This window comes from Ranitomeya imitator, chromosome 2, assembly GCF_032444005.1.
Source record: "Ranitomeya imitator isolate aRanImi1 chromosome 2, aRanImi1.pri, whole genome shotgun sequence".
Taxonomy (NCBI): Eukaryota; Metazoa; Chordata; class Amphibia; order Anura; family Dendrobatidae; genus Ranitomeya; species Ranitomeya imitator.
In genome coordinates, this window is record NC_091283.1 from 256511447 (window position 1) to 256536395 (window position 24949).

Here is a 24949-nt window from a genome sequence, read left to right on the forward strand (position 1 = left end):
TGATGATACATGGGCCACTGGACCAAACCATACATGGACAAGGCAAGAGGGAATGGGAGCCAGTGAAGAGATTTGCAGAGGGGAGAAGTGGAGGAGTAGCGAGGAGAGAGATTAATTAGTCGGGAAGCAGAGTTAAGGATGGACTGGAGAGGTGCAAGGGTGTTAGCAGGGAGGCCACAGAAAAGGATGTTGAAGTAGTCGAAGCAGGAGATCATCACAGATCCTGAATCCCATAGTCCAGTGCCCATATACCCATCATACATCCTCCATCCCATAGTCCCGTGCCCATATACCCATCACACATCCTCCATCCCATAGTCCCGTGCCCATATACCCATCACACATCCTCCATCCCATAGTCCAGTGCCCATATACCCATCACACATCCTCCATCCCATAGTCCCGTGCCCATATACCCATCACACATCCTCCATCCCATAGTCCAGTGCCCATATACCCATCACACATCCTCCATCCCATAGTCCAGCGCCCATATACTATTATTATTATTTATATAACACCATTGATTCCATGGTGCTGTACATGAGAAGGGGTTACATATAAATTACAGATATCACTTACAGTAAACTAACAATCACATACTGATACAGAGGGGCGAGGACTCTGCCCTTGCGGGCTTACATTCTACAGGATGATGGGGAAGGAGACAGTAGATTATGGGTTGCAGCAGATCCGGTGTTGGTGAGGAGGCAGCGGGGTCAGTGCAGGCTGTAGGCTTTCCTGAAGAGATGGCTTTTCAGGTTCCGTCTGAAGGATCCGAATGTGGTTGATAGTCGGAGGGCAGATATCGGGAAATTACAAGAATTGTTGGAGCCAATGTTCTTTAGAAATATTTCAATATCTTCTGGTGTTTTTCCTGTAATATCAGAAAGCCTAAGTTCAGAAATAAACCCCATAAATCACTGTACATGGAGACTTTGGGATCAGATCATTTCTGTCCGCGTTGATTGTGGAAACAAAAAATCTTTTCTAAAAGCCTCAAACTTCTGTGTGTGAATCAGAGCTGAGATCTAACGTGATAGAAGATTACAGTGCGGGGAAGACGGGAAACCTTCATATAGAGGCCGGTGGTGATGGAGTCAGTGACCGACTCTGTCCAAATCTGTCTCTAGAGCCGTAGTAGAAGATGAAGATGTCGTCCTCATCATGAAGTAGTTATTTCTCATGTCGCGTGTAATGAATGTCTCCTGCAGTATTGCTAATGCCGATTCCAGGGTTGGTAAATGAGACGAGAATTAGCGTTATGGAAGATGAGTCTATGAGAAACGTATTCAGCTGCCGACTCCGAGGAGGAAACTGCTTGTTGTCTGTGGCCTAAATATATAGGATTTATTAGTAGATGTAAAGAAGGAAACTAAATACTGTAAAATAATAAATCTCCTCATATGTTTCCCTTATTATCTCCAGTAATTGTATTATTACACAGGATTCTTATGATGTTACATCGGCTCATCTTCTCATTCAGGTCTCTACAATATCGGATCCTCTCAGTGAAGATCTTCTACAAAAGAAGATTTTCCTGATTTACCCATCAAAGATGGATATGGACAGAGACAAGATGGCGGAGAGGATATTACACCTTACCCTAGAGATCCTCTTCCGGCTTACTGGAGAGGTGAGAGATTCTGATGACGTCACATTACATCATTCTTATCTATGGGAATAACAGATGGACAGAACTGGAGAGGTGAGGACTCTGGAAATGTCTGTAGTGAGATTTATTAATGTGTCTCTACATTACCAGGATTACACAGTGGTGAAGAAGACCTCTAGTGATCGCTGTCAGGACCCTGTGTCTGAGGGATGGGGAAGACCCCTGAGCCCAATCACGGGGCATCCACCTCACCCCCTGATCCATGAGGACATCAATGACCAGAAGATCCTAGAGCTCACCTACAAGATGATTGAGCTGCTGACTGGAGAGGTGACACTGCTGGGAATGCTGGGACATTATACAGTAACACTATGATGGGATCGGGGGATGACGGTATCATTGTATGTGTCAGGTTCCTATAAGGTGTCAGGATGTCGCTGTCTATTTCTCCATGGAGGAGTGGGAGTATTTAGAAGGACACAGAGATCTGTACAAGAACGTCATAATGGAGGTTCCCCAGCCCCTCACATCTCCAGGTAATAGACAGGACTAAATACACACGGCCTATAATTATCTGTATGTAAAGAATGAATTCACTCCCTGTATGTGTTTCCTCCAGATCTATCCAGTAAGAGGACAACACCAGAGAGATGTCCCCGTCCTCTTCCTCCACAGGACTGTAACCAAGAAGATCCCAATGTTCCTCAGGATCATCAGGTAGATGGAGAGAAGGTGTCAGGAGATCTCCCCTATGATGTGTAGACGCCGGTGAAGGTCTTGTGCTCGGTCTTGTTTTATCCACCAGTATTACATGTTTTATACTTGTCTAATGAGAACGGTGAAGATGGCAGGATTAGAGCTGATCATAGATGTGACTTCTCCATCTGTCGGTGACTTTTATAATATTTGTTTCAGGGTGAAGATCTGACCCATATTAATACTACAGAGACATATGTGAGGGGGGATGAGTGGTGTAAAGAGGAGATTCCCACATATGACTACCCAGGTGAGTAGTAACCACTAAATTCAGAGAGGTCACAGATTCTTCTCATCACCGGCTGTGGCTGCTTTATCGGTGGTGTAGTCCGGCCGTATTACCATGATCACCATTTTGCCTCTAGACCACAACATTCTCCTCCACCAAAAAAACTGTTCAAATGACTTTGGGCGTTGAAAGCCCTTTTCTATAGAACTTACAACCTGGAGGATCCACCTACCCCCTGGTATTAGTGTGAGGGTGATGCCTTAAACTGAGATCTATATTATTGCTTGTACCTGACCCAATTTATTCCATGACGCTTTACATGTGAGGAGGGGTATGCATAATAAAAACAAGTACAATTATCTTAAACAATACAAGTCATAACTGGTACAGGAGGAGAGAGGACCCTGCCCGCGAGGGCTGACAATCTACAAGGGATGGGTGAGAATACACTAGGCGAGGATAGAGCTTGTCATGCAGCAGTTTGGTCGATCGGTGGTTACTGCAGTTTGTAGGCTTGTTGGAAGAGGTAGGTCCTCATGCTCTTTTTGAAGGTTTCGATGGTAGATGAGAGTCTGATGTGTTGTGGTAGAGGGTTCCAGAGTAGGGGTGATACACGAGAGAAATCATGTATACGATTGTGGGAAGAGGAGATTAGAGAGAGATCTTGTGAGGATCGGAGGTTGCGTGTAGGAAAGTACCGGGAGATGAGGTCACAGATGTATGGAGGAGACAGGTTGTGGATGGCTTTGTACGTCATGGTTAGGGTTTTGTAGTAGAGTCTCTGGGCAATGGGGAGCCAGTGAAGGGATTGACAGAGGGGAGAGGCCGGGGAATAGCGGGGGGACAGGTGGATTAGTCGGGCAGCAGAGTTTAGAATAGATTGGAGGGGTGCGAGAGTGTTCGAGAGGAGGCCACAGAGCAGGAGGTTGCAGTAGTCTAGGCGAGAGATGAGGATATGGACTAGGGTTTTTGCAGATTCTTGGTAGCGGAATGAACGGATTTGTGAAATATTTTTGAGTTGAAGTCGGCAGGAAGTGGAAAGGGCTTGGATATGTGGTTTGAAGGAGAGATCAGCGTCAAGAGAGGGCTTTTTGAGGATAGGTGTGATGGAGGCATGTTTTAAAGCTTGAGGGGAAAACACCAGTTGTTAGTGATAGGTTGAAGAGATGGGTTAGGTTTGGGATGAAGACTGTGGTGAGGTTTGGAATGAGGTGGGATGGGATCGGATCAAGTGCACAGGTGGTGAGATGTGATCTTGAGAGTAGAGTGGAGAGTTGATCTTCTGTAATGGTGGAGAAGTTGGTTTTGGAGGTGGAGGGCTGGGAAGTCGGGAGGAAGGGCTCTGGGGGTTGTTGACCAAAACTGTCTCTGATGTTATCAATCTTCTGCTTGAAAAATGAATCAAAGTCTTCAGCTGAGATGAGTGGGCAGGGATGAGGTGCTGGGGGACAGAGGAGAGAATTGAAGGTGTTGAATTACTGTTTAGGGTTGTGAGACAGGGAGGATATGAGCGTTGAGAAGTAGGTTTGTTTAGCTGTGGCGAATGTGGTCTTGAAAGTAGTGAGGGACTGTTTGAATGCGATGAAGTGCTCGTTGGAGTGGGATCTTTTCCTTCTGCGCTCAGCAGCCCTGGAAGCTTGCCTCAGTTCTTTGGTCAGGCTGGTGTGCCAGGGCTGTCTGTTGATTTTGCGAGCTTTGGTATGTGTAAGTGGGGCAGCAGATTCCAAAGCTACAGCTATTGTGGTGTTATATAGAGCGTCATCCGCATTGTGTATGGAACTTATGTCTGTGAGAGGGAGGAGGGATTCAGAGAATGAGTGTAGGTCAAGGTGTTTAAGATTTCTGCGAGGGTGTGAAAGTTTGTGGGTGGGGATTGTAGACATGGAGTGGAGAGGGAAGAGAATGTGAGAAGGTTGTGGTCAGAGAGAGGAAGAGGTGAGTTAGAGAGGTTAGATAGGGAGCAGAGGCGGGTGAAGATGAGGTCCAGTGTGAGACCGTCTTTGTGGGTGGCTGTAGAAGACCATTGAGTGAGGCCGAAGGAGGAAGTGAGAGATAGAAGCTTAGTGGCAGCTGAGAGGGAAGTGTCAATGGGGATGTTGAAGTCGCCCATGATGATAGTAGGGATATCCGCGGAAAGGAAATGAAGTAGCCAGGTGGTGAAGTGGTCAAAGAAGGTGGTGGCTGACCCTGGGGGGCGGTAGATGACAGCCAGTTGGAGGTTGGAGGGGGAGTAGATGTGCACAGAGTGCACCTTAAAGGAAGGGAGGGTGGCAGTGGGATTGGGGTGAAGGAGCAGTTATCTGACAGGAGAAAACCAACTCCTCCGCCATGTTTGCTGCTGGGGCGGGGTGTGTGAGAAAGGTGGAAGCCACCATACAAAAGTGCAGCAGGAGAGGCTGTGTCAGAAGGGGTGAGCCAGGTTTCGGTGATGGCGAGGAAGGAAAGTTTGGTAGTAACAAAAAGATCATGGATGTAGGAAAGCTTGTTGCAGACAGAGCGAGCGTTCCACAGAGCTCCTGTTAGTGGGACTGGGGAAGCGGGGGCTGGGCGAATGGGTATAAGGTTAGAGAGGTTTCGGAAGGTTGTGATAGAGCGTGGATGTGAGGTAGAAATGACTGTGGGAATGTGGTGAGGAGGACCAGGATTTGGAGAGATATCACCAGCAGTGAGAAGGAGCAGAGAAAGTGTTAGCAGGTGGGAGCAGGAGAGGGCATGAGGGGGCTGTCTGTGTTTGGAGACAGAAGATTGTATGTTAAGGATCAGTTCTGAGGAGGAGGTGAGATGGATGGGGAGGATTGAGGAAGAGATGAACAGTTCTTTACTAGGAGTAGGGATTAGGGGAGTTTGCAGAAAGTGAATAATTATAGGGGTATCATAGTGCCTCTATACATCATATTGTATCATAGTGCTTCATATTGCATCATGGTGCTTTATAGCGCCTCTATGTATCAAAATGTGTCAGTGCTTATGCTCATCATATTGCATCATAGTGCTTCGGTGCCCTTGTGCCTCATGGGGTATAATTAGGGTGTCATAGTGCCTCTGTGTTTCATAGTACTTCGGGTCTTGTGCATTTTGTGCCTATGGCTGTGGGCCTCTGGGTTGCACTTTGACTTGTGCCTTAATGCGTGGCTGCACATTTTATCGTCTGTGTCAAGGATCCCACCGTGACTGTCACCAATATGTCACGGTTCACACCGCGACGGCCACCAATATGTCACGGATCAGGGTGACCTTTGGCCAGCACACCCCTATCACATGTGCAGTGGGGCTTATCTTAATTATCCCTCCACTGCTACAATGTGATGGAAACACCAACAAGGCTATTGACCTCTCAATTTACAGCAGGGGCTTATTTTAGTTATCCCATTGCTCTGCAATATAACACGGACTGCTGGAATTTATGTATATCCCGCTTTACAGTTCGGCTTGAGAACTTGCAGCTCTCTGGCGCCCCCTTACCCTCAGGTCAGCTTAGGTATTGCACCTAGGGTAATTAGTCGCCAGAAAGGCTGCCTGCTATGTACTGGCTATTGGGCGCGCTGCAGCGAGGGCGATATAACTACTCCCACTCAGGCAGGAACAATAATTATCAACGCCGCAGTCGCTACACAGATTCCCAATTGCACAGGACAAGGTATGCCACCACCAGCTTCAATTACCGGGTCCGAAACTAACCCAAAACAGTAGCGTAATTCACTTCAAAGGCTTAGGGTATGTTTTAGAGCAGGAGAACAAAACTAGTAATTTAAATATTTTACTCCGTAAAGATCAGGCAGTGTTTATAAAAAGGTATATAAAGATGTTACAATATGAAGGAACAGTCCTGTGTTGTTAAGCACATGCAGATAATTATTTGTCGGTACAGTCCTCATTGTGTGGTGGCTGGGGCTATGACCATACTTTTGCTGGGCAATAAGGTTTTTTATAAACCTATTCTGGGGCTGCGGTGTTTATAAGTATCTATCACAATAACTGGAATTCACTGAGGTTCACTTGGGGCTCAGTGTGTGTGTTTCACTCTGTTTCTGCTCCATACCTTGTTTAACACATTCATACTGAAATTGGCCATTCCAGACATACAGTGGGGCAAAAAAGTATTTAGTCAGTCAGCAATAGTGCAAGTTCCACCACTTAAAAAGATGAGAGGCGTCTGTAATTTACATCATAGGTAGACCTCAACTATGGGAGACAAACTGAGAAAAAAAATCCAGAAAATCACATTGTCTGTTTTTTTAACATTTTATTTGCATATTATGGTGGAAAATAAGTATTTGGTCAGAAACAAAATTTCATCTCAATACTTTGGAATATATCCTTTGTTGGCAATGACAGAGGTCAAACGTTTTCTGTAAGTCTTCACAAGGTTGCCACACACTGTTTTTGGTATGTTGGCCCATTCCTCCATGCAGATCTCCTCTAGAGGAGTGATGTTTTTGGCTTTTCGCTTGGCAACACGGACTTTCAACTCCCTCCAAAGGTTTTCTATAGGGTTGAGATCTGGAGACTGGCTAGGCCACTCCAGGACCTTGAAATGCTTCTTACAAAGCCACTCCTTCGTTGCCCTGGCGGTGTGCTTTGGATCATTGTCATGTTGAAAGACCCAGCCACGTTTCATCTTCAATGCCCTTGCTGATGGAAGGAGGTTTGCACTCAAAATCTCACGATACATGGCCCCATTCATTCTTTCATGTACCCGGATCAGTCGTCCTGGCCCCTTTGCAGAGAAACAGCCCCAAAGCATGATGTTTCCACCACCATGCTTTACAGTAGGTATGGTGTTTGATGGATGCAACTCAGTATTCTTTTTCCTCCAAACACGACAAGTTGTGTTTCTACCAAACAGTTCCAGTTTGGTTTCATCAGACCATAGGACATTCTCCCAAAACTCCTCTGGATCATCCAAATGCTCTCTAGCAAACTTCAGACGGGCCCAGACATGTACTGGCTTAAGCAGTGGGACACGTCTGGCACTGCAGGATCTGAGTCCATGGTGGCGTAGTGTGTTACTTATGGTAGGCCTTGTTACATTGGTCCCAGCATCTGCAGTTCATTCACTAGGTCCCCCCGCGTGGTTCTGGGATTTTTTGCTCACCGTTCTTGTGATCATTCTGACCCCACGGGGTGGGATTTTGCGTGGAGCCCCAGATCGAGGGAGATTATCAGTGGTCTTGTATGTCTTCCATTTTCTAATTATTGCTCCCACTGTTGATTTCTTCACTCCAAGCTGGTTGGCTATTGCAGATTCAGTCTTCCCAGCCTGGTGCAGGGCTACAATTTTGTTTCTGGTGTCCTTTGACAGCTCTTTGGTCTTCACCATAGTGGAGTTTGGAGTCAGACTGTTTGAGGGTGTGCACAGGTGTCTTTTTATACTGATAACAAGTTTAAACAGGTGCCATTACTACAGGTAATGAGTGGAGGAAAGAGGAGACTCTTAAAGAAGAAGTTACAGGTCTGTGAGAGCCAGAAATCTTGATTGTTTGTTTCTGACCAAATACTTATTTTCCACCATAATATGCAAATAAAATGTTAAAAAAACAGACAATGTGATTTTCTGGATTTTTTTTTCTCAGTTTGTCTCCCATAGTTGAGGTCTACTTATGATGTAAATTACAGACGCCTCTCATCTTTTTAAGTGGTGGAACTTGCACTATTGCTGACTGACTAAATACTTTTTTGCCCCACTGTATATCAGACACTCACTATGCGGATTTCTTTAGATAGCTATATTTCTTCTGATCATTCGGATCATTTCTATATCTAGCCGGGTTTTTGCCTGGGACTTTGGTCCTTGGGCTTCTGTACCTACCCTGGGACCTTTACTTTGGTATTCTCCATGGTGCTGTCCAGAGGGACGTAATGGAAAAAGGGAATTGGACCTACCGGTAATTCTGCTTCCAGGTAGTCCCTCAGGACAGCACCCTTATTTCCCTGCCTTATGTTTGTCTTTAGGCTTGCACTGGATCAATCTTCTGGCAGATAGTTCATCCGTTGGGTCGCCATGGCTCGAGATTAAGATGAAGTCGTTAAATGGTTTATTATTTGAGTTTGTAAGGGCGCGTTAAGACCATTTCCTTCCATCCTTCTGTGGTACTTTGAAAAAACACTGGAGGGTGGAGGTGGGAGGGGCCTTTTAACCTCTCTGTGATCCTGTCTCGCTATAGGTCAAGGAAGGGCTACCTCCATGGTGCTGTCCTGAGGGACTACCTGGAAACAGAATTACCAGTAGGTCTAATTCCCTTTTTTATGAGGCAGATCGCTCGGGAAAATTCGTTGCTACAACAAACTTTCCTAATGATTTGTCTCATTGGCTGGTGTAATGATGACGTCATCAGGACCTGAACCAATCAGGTCTCGATGAGGTCAGGGGTCACAGAATGCGTTGTGGTCTGGCATCCTCTTGTTATAAGGTACGTGGCGGTCCCGATGAGCATAAAACCACTATCCGTAGACAAACGTTGGTGCTGCACAAAGCCCTGCTAGCGCCGACATTTATCTACCATTGACGGTCACAAAGCGCTTAAGTTAAGGATACCATCATTTCTGTCCAGGCCTATTTCATGAGTTTTATTTTTTTTTAAATTCTGTGGAAGCATGGTTGAAAAGCAATGTCTGACTTTAATTTGTTCATTTTAATAGATTTTTTATTTATTATTACTTTTATCAGATTCAAGTTATTTCTGTCACTATTGTGGGTTTTTCTGTCATTAAACGAGGGGTACCAACAATTTACACCACGCGTGTAGGAGGAATGAATATTTTGACTCCACAGCCACTTGCCGGAAATTCACACGCAGTGGATGTTGGAGAGTGAAAACTACACATTTACCATTTTATTACCCAGCACGTAGTGCCCAGATTGTGCTCCAGGAGACACACACTGCAAATTAAGTGGATTCTTCTCACTATAATATTGCTAAACACAGGGATCCTAAATGTTGTTTGAGCACACTGCAAGACTCAGAAGTGAGAGCGGATTTTGCTTGATTGGTTTATAGAATCCCTGTTGCTTTTCAACAGCCTTTGAGCCACTAGTAGTGTGGGAACCTCTGTTTTTCCATTGAGAGATGATGGACCTCAGTGGGGACTTGTTTTTCGTGAGATGAGAATTGGTATTATTTTCGCCTGCATAGCATTGATTGGTTTATTTTTATTTGATATTTGGGAGGCAGAATGAACAAACAGTTGAACACCACGCACTACTGGCTCATCCAACAAGGTGGACTGTCATTGTCTTGGTAAATAATTTAAAGTTTTCCCTTCCCCCATGACCGCACCCCTGAAAGAGCGGAGCCACCCAGTCAGGACAGGAACCCTACTGAAAATAAAATGCGGTACTTCTCCTTCGATTCAGTTGGGTTTCCTGTCCTGACAGGGACCCTCGTGCTGAAAACGGCGGAAGATTTTTTGCCTACTTACCCACTCCCATCCCGGCGTGCGCTGGACCTAGGGTGCAGGAAGAGCCCATGGTACCTTCGGGCCTCAGTGTCCGAACGAGCATCGGTGCAGCGCGGTCGGGTGTCCAGGGCTCCTCTGTGGCTGCCGCACCACCCTCCCCCCTCTGCCGGCGTGCAGGAGGGGTAGCAGCTTCCGAGTCGCGCGTCTGACGTCACGCGCAAGGCATGCTGGGAATGGGCGTGCCTGCGTGACGTCGGGGGCCGAATCCAAGATCGCGGCACCCATGACGAAAACCCCAGCTGGCAAAAATTTACTCCGGCGGCGTGACAGAGGAGGGAAGGGGCAACCATTGGGCACCGGATGAGGCGGGGAGTGCAGTGGATCCCTTATAAATTGGGGATGACCACAGAAGACGCACTCCTGCCCAGAACTTCATCATGGAAGTGGGAGAGCCGGAGCAGCAGCAGCAGGAGCTCTTGCCAGATGCCTTGCCGAGCCACCAGCATACCAGGATAAGTAGCTGCTCAAATGGTAGGAGCAGCAGTCATCCTGTCCATCAAGACTCCTCGGTGTCCAGAAGGGACGCTGTACGTGCATCTGTCCAGCCTCCAAAACCGTTACCCTTGACTGTCAGCGGTGGTGAGTGATCTACGTGAATGTCACCCTTATGGTACCAGGGTCCATTTTTTCTGCTTCATCACTAGGGGTCGAGGAAGTCTAGCGGTAAATCAAAGAACAGAGAATGCGCCCTTTGTAAAGACGCTTGCAGTTCAGTGGCAGAAGGATCTCTGCGCTAACTGCATTAATAAGACTATACAGGAAGAAACCCCTTATTTTCTCTTCGCCACGACAGCACACACTGAGAGAGAGGGGATTCGCCCCTAGGATCAGGAAACCTACAGAGAGATAAAAGGGGCGGCTCCCCTCGCTCCTCAGTTGGTTTCCTGTTCCTAGACTGGAACCTGCAGAGATTATGCTCTGAAGTTTGATCTAAGAAGAGGAATGCTTGCCTGGATAGCCGCCTGTGCAGTTTCTTATAAGAGCGTCGGGGGCTCCAGTGCGGGTGACAGGGTCGGGAGAATGTTCCTTTATGGCTCCCCCTCCTCTGGGTACAATGACAGGAGTCATTTCTTACCAGTGCCTCCGGAAGATTGAATTCAAGGCATGGAAAGTTCCTTATACACGCGCTACTGCAACAGTTTCTCTGCTGGGACACTGATTGCGGGTATACCCTGCCAAGGAAGCACTGCCTCAAGGGCCAGGAGGTAAGGCGTGCACTATATAAGTCGATCGCAAGCGCCTACCTGAATTTCTGAAATTACAGAAAAAGGACTGGCACGTCCAAACTAGTGTGAATAGGTGCATACCAGGAGCAGCTACCTCCATATACAATATACAAAAAAAGGTTGCACTCTATTGTGCCAAAGCATGTCAAATATGAAATACATGAAATATGAAAAGCAAAATGGCTTTTGAACATTAGGAAAAATATTTGAGATGCTTTGCACAAAATTTAGCCAAATAGTGTGAGCCCATCAACCATCGTCAAGGTGGCCTCATTAATCTGATGGGTCCCTGACCTCCCTGTCCAAATGTGAACAATTACCGAAGGTGGTTTTTAATTACATCTAATCACATTTAGTTCCGACCAACTCATATATGTAAGCTTTACTGAGAGAGGTGTCTACATTCACCCATGCATTCAGAAATTAGCCTTTGGTAAGTGTTCACATTTATTATATTTCATATCTGTCATCTACAATTTAAAGCAATGCCCTTTGGTTTATCTATGGCACCCCGTGTGTTTACTAAATTAATGTTGGAGGTAATGTCTTATTTACGGGTTAAAGATACCTTAATTATCCCATACTTAGATGACCTCTTAATAGTAGGCAATTCCCCCTGCAATGTGAACAAAGACTAGGATATATAGTTTCTTCTTTACAGGCCCTTGGCAGGATGATTAACTGGGATCAATCCAGACTCTGCGCTCTCCCACCGGAACAACGCGAAGCAAACGCGTTGTTCCGGTGTCCTGGAAGGAGTCCCCGGATCCAAGATGGCCACGGGGCTCCTTCCGGGTCCTGAAGTGAGGTGGCTGGCCGGCGCCTCCTCACAGCAGGCGCCGGAAAGCCTCCTGCACTGCCCGTCACATCGCTGATCTGACACAGTGCTATGCAAAGTGTCAGATCAGCAATCTGATCTAATATAGTGACGTCCCACCCTGGGTCAGTATACAAGAAAAGGTTGCACTCTATCGTGCCAAAACACGTCAAATATGAAATACATGAAATATTAATAACAAAATGGCTTTTTGAACATTAGGAAATCATTTTTGATACGCTTAGCACAGAATTTGGCCAAATAGTGTGAGCCCATCAACCATCGTCATGGTGGTCTCATTAATCTGATGGGTCCCTGACCTCCCTGTCCAAATGTGAACACTTACCGAAGGCCAATGTCTGTATGCTTGAGTGAATATGGAAACCTCTGTCAGTGAAGCCTACATATGGGTTGGCCGGAACCAAGTGTGATTAGATGTAATTAAAAACCAGGTGGTGAAGGGAGGAGTGCTCAGTCAGTAAGCTAACATAGAAATGACAGAAAAAATGACTGGCACATCCAAACTCGTGTGAATAGGTGCATACCAGGAGCAGCTACCTCCATATATAATATACAAAAAAAGGTTGCACTCTATCATGCAAAAACACGTCAAATATGAAATACATGAAATATGAATAGCAAAATGGCTTTTTGAACATTAGGAAAACATTTTTGAGACGCTTAGCACAGAATTTGGCCAAATAGTGTGAGCCCATCAACCATCGTCAAGGTGGTCTCATTAAACTGATGGGTACCTGACCTCCCTGTCCAAATGTGAACACTTACCGAAGGCTAATGTCTGTATGATTGGGTGAATATGGACACCTCTGTCAGTGAAGCCTACATATGGGATGGCTGGAACCAAGTGTGATTAGATGTAATTAAAAACCAGATGGTGAAGGGATCACACTTGGTTCTGGCCATCCCATACGTAGTCTTTGGTAATAGAGGTGTCCATATTCACCCAAGCATACAGACATTAGCCTTCGGTAAGTGTTCACATTTGGACAGGGAGGTCAGGTACCCATCAGTTTAACCCCTTTACCCCCCAAGGGTGGTTGGCACGTTATGGACTGGGCCAATTTTTACAATTCTGACCACTGTCCCTTTATGAGGTTATAACTCTGGAACGCTTCAACGGATCCCGGTGATTCTGACATTGTTTTCTCGTGACATATTGTACTTCATGATAGTGGTAAAATTTATTTGATATTACCTGCGTTTATTTGTGAAAAAAACGGAAATTTGGCAAAAATTTTGAAAATTTCGCAATTTTCCAACTTTGAATTTTTATGCAATTAAATCACAGAGATATGTCACACAAAATACTTAATAAGTAACATTTCCCACATGTCTACTTTCCATCAGCACAATTTTGGAACCAAATAGCAAAATGGCTTTTTGAACATTAGGAAAACATTTTTGAGACGCTTAGCACAGAATTTTGCCAAATAGTGTGAGCCCATCAACCATCGTCAAGGTGGTCTCATTAACCCCTTTGTGCCACTGGACGTACTATTCCGTCCATGTGGGGTGGGCCTTAATTCCCAAGGACGGAATAGTACGTTCAGCGCGATCGGCCGCGCTCACGGGGGCAGCGCGGCCGGGTGTCAGCTGACATCCGGCACTATGTGCCAGGAGCGGTCACGGACCGCCCCCGGCACATTAACCCCTGGCACACCGCGATCAAACATGATCGCGATGCGCCGGCGGTGCAGGGATGCATCGCGCAGGGAGGGGGCTCCCTGCGGGCTTCCCTGAGACCCCCGCAGCAGCGCGATGTGATCGCGTTGCTCCGGGGGTCTCCTACCTTCCTCCCTGCAGCAAATCCCAGATCCAAGATGGCCGCGGATCCGGGTCCTGTAGGGAGGGAGGTGGCTTACCAAGTGCCTGCTCAGAGCAGGCACTTGGTAACGCTGCAGCGCTCTGAGACAGATCAGTGATCTGACAGAGTGCTGTGCAAACTGTCAGATCACCGATCTGTATTGTCCCCCCCCCCCTGGGACAAAGTAAAAAAGTTAAAAAATTTTTTTACAAGTGTGTAAAAAAAAAAAAATCCTAAATAATGAAAAAAAAAAATTAATATTCCCATAAATACATTTCTTTATCTAAATAAAAAAACAAACAATAAAAGTACACATATTTAGTATCGCCGCGTCCGTAACGACCCGACCTATAAAACTGTCCCACTAGTTAACCCCTTCAGTAAACACTGTAAGAGAAAAAAAACGAGGCAAAAAACAACGCTTTATTATCTTACCGCCGAACAAAAAGTGGAATAACACTCGATCAAAAAGACGGATATAAATTACCATGGTACCGCTGAAAGCGTCATCTTGTCCCGCAAAAAACGAGCCACCATACAGCAACATCAGCAAGAAAATAAAAAAGTTATAGTCCTCAGAATAAAGCGATGCAAAAATAATTGTTTTTTCTATAAAATAGTTTTTATCGTATAAAAGCGCCAAAACAAAAAAAAAAATGATATAAATGAGGTATCACTGTAATCATACTGACCCGAAGAATAAAACTGCTTTATCAATTTTACCAAACGCCGAACGGTATAAACGCCTCCCCCAAAAGAAATTCATGAATAGCTGGTTTTTGGTCATTCTGCCTCACAAAAATCGGAATAAAAAGCGATCAAAAAATGTCACGTGCCTGAAAATGTTACCAATAAAAACGTCAACTCGTCCCGCAAAAAATAAGACCTCACATGACTCTGTGGACCAAAATATGGAAAAATTATAGCTCTCAAAATGTGGTAACGCAAAAAATATTTTTTGCAATAAAAAGCGTCTTTCAGTGTGTGACGGCTGCCAATCATAAAAATCCGCTAAAAAACCCGCTATAAAAGTAAATCAAACCCCCCTTCATCACCCCCTTAGTTAGGGAAAATTGAAAAAATGTATTTATTTCCATTTTCCCATTAGGGTTAGGGTTAGGGCTAGGGTTAGGGCTAGGGTTAGGGTTAAGTCTACAGTTAGGGTTGGGGCTAAAGTTAGGGTTTGGATTACATTTGTGGTTGGGATTAGGATTAGGGGTGTGTTTGGATTAGGGTTTCAGTTATAATTGGGGGGTTTCCACTGTTTAGACACATCAGGGGCTCTCCAAACACGACATGGCGTCCGATCTCAATTCCATCCAATTCTGCGTTGAAAAAGTAAAACAGTGCTCCTTCCTTTCCGAGCTCTCCCGTGTGCCCAAACAGGAGTTTACCCCAACATATGGGGTATCAGCGTACTCAGGACAAATTGGACAACAACTTTTGGGGTCCAATTTCTCCTGTTACCCTTGGGAAAATACAAAACTGGGGGCTAAAAATAATTTTTGTGGGAAAAAAAGAGATTTTTTATTTTCACGGCTCTGCGTTATAAACTGTAGTGAAACACTTGGGGGCTCAAAGTTCTCACAACACATCTAGGTAAGTTCGTGGGGGGGGGTCTAGTTTCCAATATGGGGTCACTTGGGGGTTTCTACTGTTTAGGTATATTAGGGGCTCTGCAAACGCAATGTGACGCCTGCAGACCATTCCATCTAAGTCTGCATTCCAAATGGCGCTCCTTCCCTTCCGAGCCCTCCCATGCGCCCAAACGCTGGTTCCCCCCCACATATGGGGTATTAACGCACTCAGGACAAATTGGACAACAACTTTTGGGGTCCAATTTCTCCTTTTACCCTCGAGAAAATACAAAACTGGGGGCTAAAAAATAATTTTTGTGGGAAAAAATTTTTGTTTTATTTTTACGTCTCTGCATTATAAACTTCTGTGAAGCTCTTGGTGGGTCAAAGTGCTCACCACACATCTAGATAAGTTCCTTAGGAGGTCTACTTTTCAAAATGGTGTCACTTGTGGGGGGTTTCAATGTTTAGGCACATCAGTGGCTCTCCAAACGCAACATGGCGTCCCATCTCAATTCCTGTCAATTTTGCATTGAAAGGTCAAACGGCGCTCCTTCCCTTCCGAGCTCTCCCATGCGCCCAAACAGTGGTTTACCCCCACATATGGGGTATCAGAGTACTCAGGACAAATTGTGCAACAACTTTTGTGGTCCAATTTCTTCTCTTACCATTGTGAAAATAAAAAATTGGGGACGAAAAGATAATTTTTGTGAAAATAAATGATTTTTTATTTTTACGGTTCTGCATTATAAACTTCTGTGAAGCAATTGGTGGGTCAAAGTGCTCACCACACCTCTAGATAAGTTCCTTAGGGGGTCTACTTTCCAAAATGGTGTCACTTGTGGGGGGTTTCAATGTTTAGGCACATCAGTGGCTCTCCAAACGCAACATGGCGTCCCATCTCAATTCCAGTCAATTTTGCATTGAAAAGTCAAATGGCGCTCCTTCCCTTCCGAGCTCTGCCATGCGCCCAAACTGTGGTTAACCCCCACATATGGGATATCGGCGCACTCAGGACAAATTGTACAACAACGTTTGGGGTCCATTTTCTCCTGTAACCCTTGGTAAAATAAAACAATTTGGAGCTGAAGTAAATTTTTTGTGAAAAAAAGTTAAATGTTAATTTTTATTTAAACATTCCAAAAATTCCTGTAAAACACCTGAAGGGTTAATAAACTTCTTGAATATGGTTTTGAGCACCATGAGGGGTGCAGTTTTTAGAATGTTGTCACACTTGGGTATTTTCTATCATATAGACCCCTCAAAATGACTTCAAATGAGATGTGGTCCCTAAAAAAAAATGGTGTTGTAAAAATGAGAAATTACTGGTCAACTTTTAACCCTTATAACTCCCTAACAAAAAAAAATTTTGGTTCCAAAATTGTGTTGATGTAAAGTAGACATGTGGGAAATGTTACTTATTAAGTATTTTGTGTGACATATCTCTGTGATTTAATTTTCAAAATTTTCGCCAAATTTCTGTTTTTTTCACAAATAAACGCAGGTAATATAAAATAAATTTTACCACTATCATGAAGTACAATATGTCACGAGAAAACAATGTCAGAATCACCGGGATCCGTTGAAGCGTTCCAGAGTTATAACCTCATAAAGGGACAGTGGTCAGAATTGTAAAAATTGGCCCGGTCCATAACGTGCAAACCACCCTTGGGGGGTAAAGGGGTTAAACTGATGGGTACCTGACCTCCCTGTCCAAATGTGAACACTTACCGAAGGCTAATGTCTGTATGCTTGGGTGAATGTGGACCCCGCTCAGCAAAGCCTACGTATGGGATGGCCGGAACCAAGTGTGATCCCTTCACCATCTGGTTTTTAATTACATCTAATCACACTTGGTTCCAGCCATCCCATATGTAGGCTTCACTGACAGAGGTGTCCATATTCACCCAAGCATGCAGGCATTAGCCTTCGGTAAGTGTTCACATTTGGACAGGGAGGTCAGGGACCCATCAGATTAATGAGACCACCTTGACGATGGTTGATGGGCTCACACTATTTGGCCAAATTCTGTGCTAAGCGTCTCAAAAATGTTTTCCTAATGTTCAAAAAGCTATTTTGCTATTCATATTTCATGTATTTCATGTTTGACGTGTTGTGGCACGATAGAGTGCAACCTTTTTTTGTATATTGCATATGGAGGTAGCTGCTCCTGGTATGCACCTATTCACACTAGTTTGGATGTGCCAGTCGTTTTTCTGTCACCACCCTGGGTCAATGTTAGAAAGTAAAAAAAATAAAATGTATAAAAAAAAAATCCACAAATAAGGAAAAAAAATATTTCCCAATAAATCCATTTATTTATGTAAGTAAAAAAACAGTAAAAGTACACGTATTTGGTATCGCCGCGTCCGTAACGTCCCGCTCTATAAAAGTATCCCACTAGTTAACCCCTTCAGTGAACACCGCAAAAAGAAAAATAAAAAACGAGGCAAAAAACAACACTTTATCAAACCAGCGAACAAAAAGTAGAATAACACGCGATCAAAAAGACGGATATAAATAAACATGGTACCGCTGAAAACGTCATCTTGTCCCGCAAAACAAGCCGCCATACAGCATCATCAGCAGAAAAATTAAGTTATAGCTCTCAGATTAAAGCAATGCAAAAACGATTATTTTTTTATATAAAATAGTTTTTATTGTGTAAAAGCGCCAAAACATAAAAAAAAGATATAAATGAGGTATCGCTGTAATCGAACTGACCTGAAGAATAAAGCTGCTTTATCAATTTTACCACACGTGGAACGGCCCCCCTAAAAGAAATTCAGGAATTGCTGGTTTTTGTTCATTTTGCCTCCCAAAAATCGAAATAAAAAGCGATCAAAAAATGTCATGTGCCCGAAAATGGTACCAATAAAAACGTCAACTCGTCCCGCAAAAAAACAAGACCTCACATGACTCTGTGGCCAAAATATGGATAAATTATAGCTCTCAAAACTTGTTGATGCAAAAAATATTTTTTTGCAATAAAAAGCGTCATTTAGTGTGACAGCTGCCAATCATAAAAATCTGCCAAAAAAATGCTATAAAAGTAAATCAAATCATCACCCCTTAGTTAGGGAAAAATAATAAAAGTTTAAAAAATGTATTTATTTCCATTAGGGTTAAGGCTAGGGTTAGGGTTAGGGTTAGGGTTGGGGCTAAATTTAGGGTTTGGATTACATTTACGGTTGGGATTAGGGTTAGGGGTGTGGTTAGGGTTATGGTTGAGATTAGGGTTAGGGGTGTGTTTGGATTAGGGTTTCAGTTATAATTGGGGGTTAGGCACTGTTTAGGCACATCAGGGGCTCTCCAAACGTGACATGGCGTCCGATCTCAATTCCAGCCAATTCTGCATTGAAAAACTAAAACAGTGCTCCTTCCCTTCCGAGCTCTCCCGTGCGCCCAAACAGGGGTTTACCCCAACATATGGAGTACCTGCGTACTCAGGGCAAATTGGACAACAAATTTTGGAGTCCAATTTCTCCTGTTACCCTTGGGAAATTACAAAACCGGGGGCTAAAAATAATTTTTGTGGAAAAAAAAAAAGATTTTTTATTTTCACGGCTCTGCGTTATAAACTGTAGTGAAACACTTGGGGGTTCAAAGTTCTCACAACACATCTAGATGAGTTCCTTGGGGGGTCTAGTTTCCAATATGGGGTCACTTGTGGGGGGTTTCTACTGTTTAGGTACATCAGGGGCTCTGCAAATGCAACGTGACGCCTGCAGACCAATCCATCTAAGTCTGCATTCCAAATGGCGCTCCTTCCCTTCCGAGCTCTGCCGTGGCCAAAACGGTGGTTTCCCCCACATATGAGGTATCAGCGTACTCGGGACAAATTGGAAAACAACTTTTGGGGTCCAATTTCTCCTGTTTCCCTTGGGAAAAAAAATTGCGGGCTAAACGATCATTTTGTGTAAAGAAAAAATTATTTTTTCATTTTCACGGCTCTACATTCTAAACTTTACTGAAACAATTGGGGGTTAAAAGTGCTCACCACACATCTAGATAAGTTCCTTAGGTGGTCTTTCCAAAATAGGGTCACTTGTGGGGGGTTTCCACTGTTTAGGTACATCAGGGGCTCTCCAAATGCGACAAGGGTTCTGATCTCAATTCCAGCCAATTTTGCATTGAAAAATCAAACGGCTCCTTCCCTTCCGAGCTCTGCCATGCGCTCAAACAGTGGTTTACCCCCATATATGGGGTATCAGCGTACTCAGGACAAATTGAACAACAACTTTTGGGGTCCAATTTGTTCTGTTACCCTTGGGAAAATAAAAAATTTGGGGCGAAAATATCATTTTTGTGAAAAAAAATGATTTTTTTTTTTACGGCTCTACATTATAAACTTCTGTGAAGCACTTGGAGGTTCAAAGTGCTCACCACACATCTAGATTAGTTCCTTAGGGGGGTGTACTTTCCAAAATTGTGTCACTTGTGGGGGGTTTGCACTGTTTAGGCACATCAGATGCTCTCCAAACGCGACATGGTGTCCGATCTCAATTCCAGCCAATGTTGCATTGAAAAGTCAAACGGCTCCTTCCCTTACGAGCTCTGCCATGTGCCCAAACAGTGGTTTACCCCCACACATGGGGTATCAGCATACTCAGGACAAATTGCACAACAACATTGGGGTCCAATTTGTCCTGTTACCCTTGGGAAAATAAAAAATACAAAACCGGGGGCTAAAAATAATTTTTGTGGAAAAAAGTTAAATATGGTATAATATATCGCCTTTAACTCCTTCACATTAGAAGAGTCACTAGTCTCTGCACTAGACCACCGGCCCTGGACTATTTCGTTCCTAAAATGTGCGCCACAGCCAAAGGGACTAGCTTCTGTGGTAATCATGTTTGAAGGAACAACAATCACCCAATGAACCCCGCCCGAGAGATTAACCGGGTTTAACCACCATCTATGGGAGTGGACTACATCTGATGGCAGGAATAGTGTACGTTCCAATTGCCCCTGCAGCCTGCTATCTTCCTGTAATTTACATTTTTGTAATTTCCTAGTATGTAGCTAAGCCCACTGTACTGCGGGAATACAAGAGGTTAATGAACTCAATAAGGACATGCTTTTCCTTAATCCCTTCACCCCGAAGCCTATTTTCAACTTCCTGACCAGGCCATTTTTTTCAATTCTGACCACTGTCACTTTATGAGGTCATAACTCTGAAACGCTTCAACGGATCCTGCTGATTCTGAGACTGTTTTCTCGTGACATATTGTACTTTATGATAATGGTAAAATTTCTTCGATTTGACTTGCATTTATTTGTGAAAAAAATCGGAAATTCAGCGAAAATTTAGCAATTTTTGAACTTTGAATATTTATGCCCTTAAATCATAGATGTGTCACAAAAATTAGTTCATAAATAACATTTCCTACATGTGTACTATACATCAGCACAATTTTGGAACCAAAATATTTTTTGGTCAGGAAGTTATAAGGGTTAAAAGATGACCTACGATTTTTCATTTTTTCAATAAAATTTAGGAAACCATTTTTTTTTAGGGACCACCTCACACTTGAGGGGTCTATATGACAGAAAATGCCCAAAAGTGACACCATTTCAAAAACTGCACCCCTCAAGGTACTCAAAACCACATTCAAAAAGTTAATTAACCCTTCAGGTGCTTCACAGGAATTTTTGGAATGTTTAACAAAAATTGAACATTTAACTTTTTTTCACAAAATTTTTACTTCAGATCCAATTTGTTTTACCAAGGGTAACAGGAGAAATTGGACCACAAAAGTCGTTGTACAATTTGTCCTGAGGACGACGATACCCCATATGTTGGGGTAAACTACTGTTTGGGTGCATGACAGAGTTCGGAAGGAAAGGAGCGCCATTTGACTTTTCAATGTAAAATTTGCTGGAATTGAGATCGGACACCATGTCGTGTTTGGAGAGCATCTGATGTGCCTAAACAGTGGAAACCCCCACAAGTGACACCATTTTGGAAACTAGACCCCCCAAGGAACTCATCTAGATGTGTTCTGAGAACTTTGAACCCCCAAGTGTTTCACTACAGTTTATAACGCAGAGCCGTGAAAATAAAAAATCTTTTTTCTTCCGCAGCTACAAGGCTCCCATACAAGGATTCAGTCCGACAACACTGCCTCAGTAGCTTACCTAAACCATCAAGGAGGTACGCTGTCAAACACCCTCATGAGCATTACAGCAAACATTATGGAGCTAGCCGAGAAACATCTTTTGTCCCTGTCAGCCGTACACATCAGGGGTATAGACAACTCCCGAGCAGATTTTCTCAGCCGCCACACCCTGTATCAGGGAGAATGGATGCTCAGCAAGCGAATCTTCAGGATGATAACTACCAGATGGGTTGTAATTCAGATAGACCTGTTTGCAACAAGATGCAACATACAGGTCAAAAGATTTGCCTCATTATGCAGGCAGGACAAACCAGACAAATTCGACGCCCTGCAGATCCCTAGGACATTCAATCTGGCCTATGCCTTTCCCCTCATGGAATCTTCTTCCTATAGTCACCAGGAAGATAAGGGAAGAAGGGGCAAAAGTACTGTTGATAGCTCCATTTTGTCCCAAAAGGCCATGGTTCTCATGGCTAAAAGCAATGTCAGTTTCCAATCCTTGGATTCTTCCGGAGACCAGAGACCTACTCTCACAAGGCCATTTCTTCCACCCTCAAGTCAAGGGCATGAACTTGACGGCATGGAATTTGAGAGGCAATTATTAAAACCTAGAGGATTCTCCAAGGGTTTGGTTAATACCCTCTTAAAGAGTAGAAAACCATCCACAACAAAAATATACACTAGAATCTGGAAAAAATTCTTAGTTTTATATATATATCGTATCGATAAATACAGATACAGTATCACAGAACGGACCAATAAGAAAATAACAATAATAATATAAAAATGAATGTAATATTTAAATTGGAAAAGACGAAGTCAAATGATGACAGTCAAATAAAATGCCTTTATTAAAAAATAGTATAAATATACATATTTATTTGGGCAATAGTTGGTAACAACAATCTGTGCCTGTAACTGGAGGGGACATAATACAAAAAATAAATATACAACAATAATAAAAATAATATATTTATAGCGGGAACCGACACCACAAGAGGTGAGGTAATTATATAAAAAATAATAATAATCCTAATAATAAATACTCCGATGCTCAAATGTCTGGCTCTGCATAGATAGTGCGAGGTAGCATATGTACGTACAAAATATATATATAAAAGAAAAATATGAGTAATACTGTATGAAAAGAGTGTGTGTATGTACGTGAAAAATATACCAATAGTGCAAAAAGACAAAACAAGAAAAAATTATATATAAGAAAAAAAAAAAAATATATATATATATATATATATATATATATATATATATATATATATATATATATATATATGTGAAAAAATGTGAGTAAAATATATATAGTATAATCAAAATATAACCAATATATGCGAAATAAAAACCAAGAATAAAAGTAATAAATGCAGTGTGTATATAGTAAAACTATGGGTAAAGTAAATAGGTGTACATATGGGTGTTAAAAGAGTAGTGGAAAACTATGCTGGTACACTACAATAAAAATGCCAAAAAAGAGAAAGTATGTAAGATCAGAGAAGCCGATGAAACCGACGTATATAGAAGATATGTCAAAGTATACTATAATGTTAGAGGGCAATCAGGTCTATATCACCAAAACGTGAAGAGAAGCAAAGTGCAATGTGCATATGTGCAGATTGAATGGCGCATTGATCCAGAAGCGCCACAGCCATATACTAAAAAAGCAAATAAATATGTATATTTATACTATTTTTTAATAAAGGCATTTTATTTGACTGTCATCATTTGACTTCGTCTTTTCCAATTTAAATATTACATTCATTTTTATATTATTATTAATGTTATTTTCTTATTGGTCCGTTCTGTGATACTGTATCTGTATTTATCGATACGATATATTGACTTCCATACGTAGGTTCTTCTTTGGTTCTCATATCCGAATGGTATGCCTTTCATTCACTTAGTGGGGATAGTTCTTTACGTGCATTCTATCCGGCACCTTGGGCACAATTGCACTATTTGTAGTATTTTAATTTAGTTTACATATTTTGCCCATTTGATTTTATACTGTCCACTGCTATAATTGTTCTATTTAGTTTTATATAGTAGATGTAGCTATGGAGGTGCCTATATTTCCCATATTAGAGTTGCTACAAAAGGGACGTGAATTAGGCCTTTCAGTAAATACCCTAAAAGTTCATATTTCAGCTCTAGGGCCCTTTATAACTATGACATTGCAGGTAATAAATGAGTATCTCATTTTATATCTGCGTGCCAACGTTCAAACCCTGTCTATATACCACAGGTCCCACCATGGGATTTAAATTTAGTGCTGGATGCTTTAACAGAGAGCCCATTCGAACCTCTCCAGATAGCCTCAATAAAATGCATCTCGTTAAAAACTGTTATTAGTAGCTTTGGTGTCTGCTAGGAGAGTGAGTGACATCCAAGCTTTATCAATTGATCCACCTTTCTTATCAATATGGCCTGATAGGATGGGTCTGTCTTTAAGACTATTCTATCTTCCCAAAGTTGCTACTAAATTTCATAGATCACAAGAAATCTTCCTTCCTACTTTTCATGAAAACCACTCGACACCAGAGGAAGAGAAACTACATACCCTGGACATAAAAAGGTTTCTTTTGACCTACTTAGATAGGACTAAGGCCTGGAGACAGAGCAGGGCTCTCTTTGTGTCTTTCCAGGGTAATAAGAAGGGTTCCAGGGTCACGAAAAATACGCTGTCTCGCTGGATTAGAGATGCCATAGTGAAGGCATATAAGGCCATAGGAAGAGATCCACCAGAAAATGTGGGAGCACACTCTACAAGAGCCATATCGGCATCCTGGGCGGAAAAGGCGGACATTCCAATAGATCTTATATGTAAGGCCTCAACCTGGTCTTCACCTTCTACCTTTTATAGGCTCTATAGGCTAGACCCATCATCTTCATCTGATTTAGTCTTCGGAGTATCAGTTCTTGAAACGGTGGTCCCACCCAGGTGATTGTCTCTGTAAATCTCTAAGTCGGTGCTGTCGTGGCAAAGAGAAAAAAACGGATTACTTACCGGTAATGCTCTTTTATAGAGCCCACAACAGCACCCACTCACATCCCTCCCTTTTGTATAGTTGCACGTGGTATTTTGGTGGTGAGGAGTTAATTGTAGACTGTATATAAAAGGAAATTGTAGATATGTATATATAATTGATTTTGGAGCTTGTTGACTAAAACATGGTGGCGGATCCTCCCATTCTCTGTAATACAACTGAGGAGAGGGGGGGGGGGCGCCCCTTTTATCTCTCTGTAGGTTTCCTGTTCCTAGGGGCAGATCCCCTCTCTCTCAGTGGGTGCTGTCCTTGGCTCTATAAAAGA

At 43.1% G+C, this 24949-nt stretch overlaps 1 protein-coding gene across 3 annotated transcripts in view; it reads left to right on the top strand.

Annotated features, from left to right (window-relative positions):
- Positions 1–24949, top strand: part of LOC138662975 (zinc finger protein 84-like) — a 28602-nt gene that overhangs the window by 1571 nt on the left and 2082 nt on the right. For 2 of the 3 annotated variants that reach the window (XM_069748999.1, XM_069748998.1), the window contains exons 2-6: positions 1487–1636; positions 1766–1945; positions 2028–2151; positions 2235–2332; positions 2531–2621. In XM_069748999.1, the coding sequence (XP_069605100.1) occupies positions 1487–1636; positions 1766–1945; positions 2028–2151; positions 2235–2332; positions 2531–2621 (643 nt within the window). Of the gene's footprint in view, positions 1–1486; positions 1637–1765; positions 1946–2027; positions 2152–2234; positions 2333–2530; positions 2622–23430; positions 24461–24949 lie in introns of those variants that run through there. The other variant, XM_069749000.1, reaches the window with a different exon arrangement.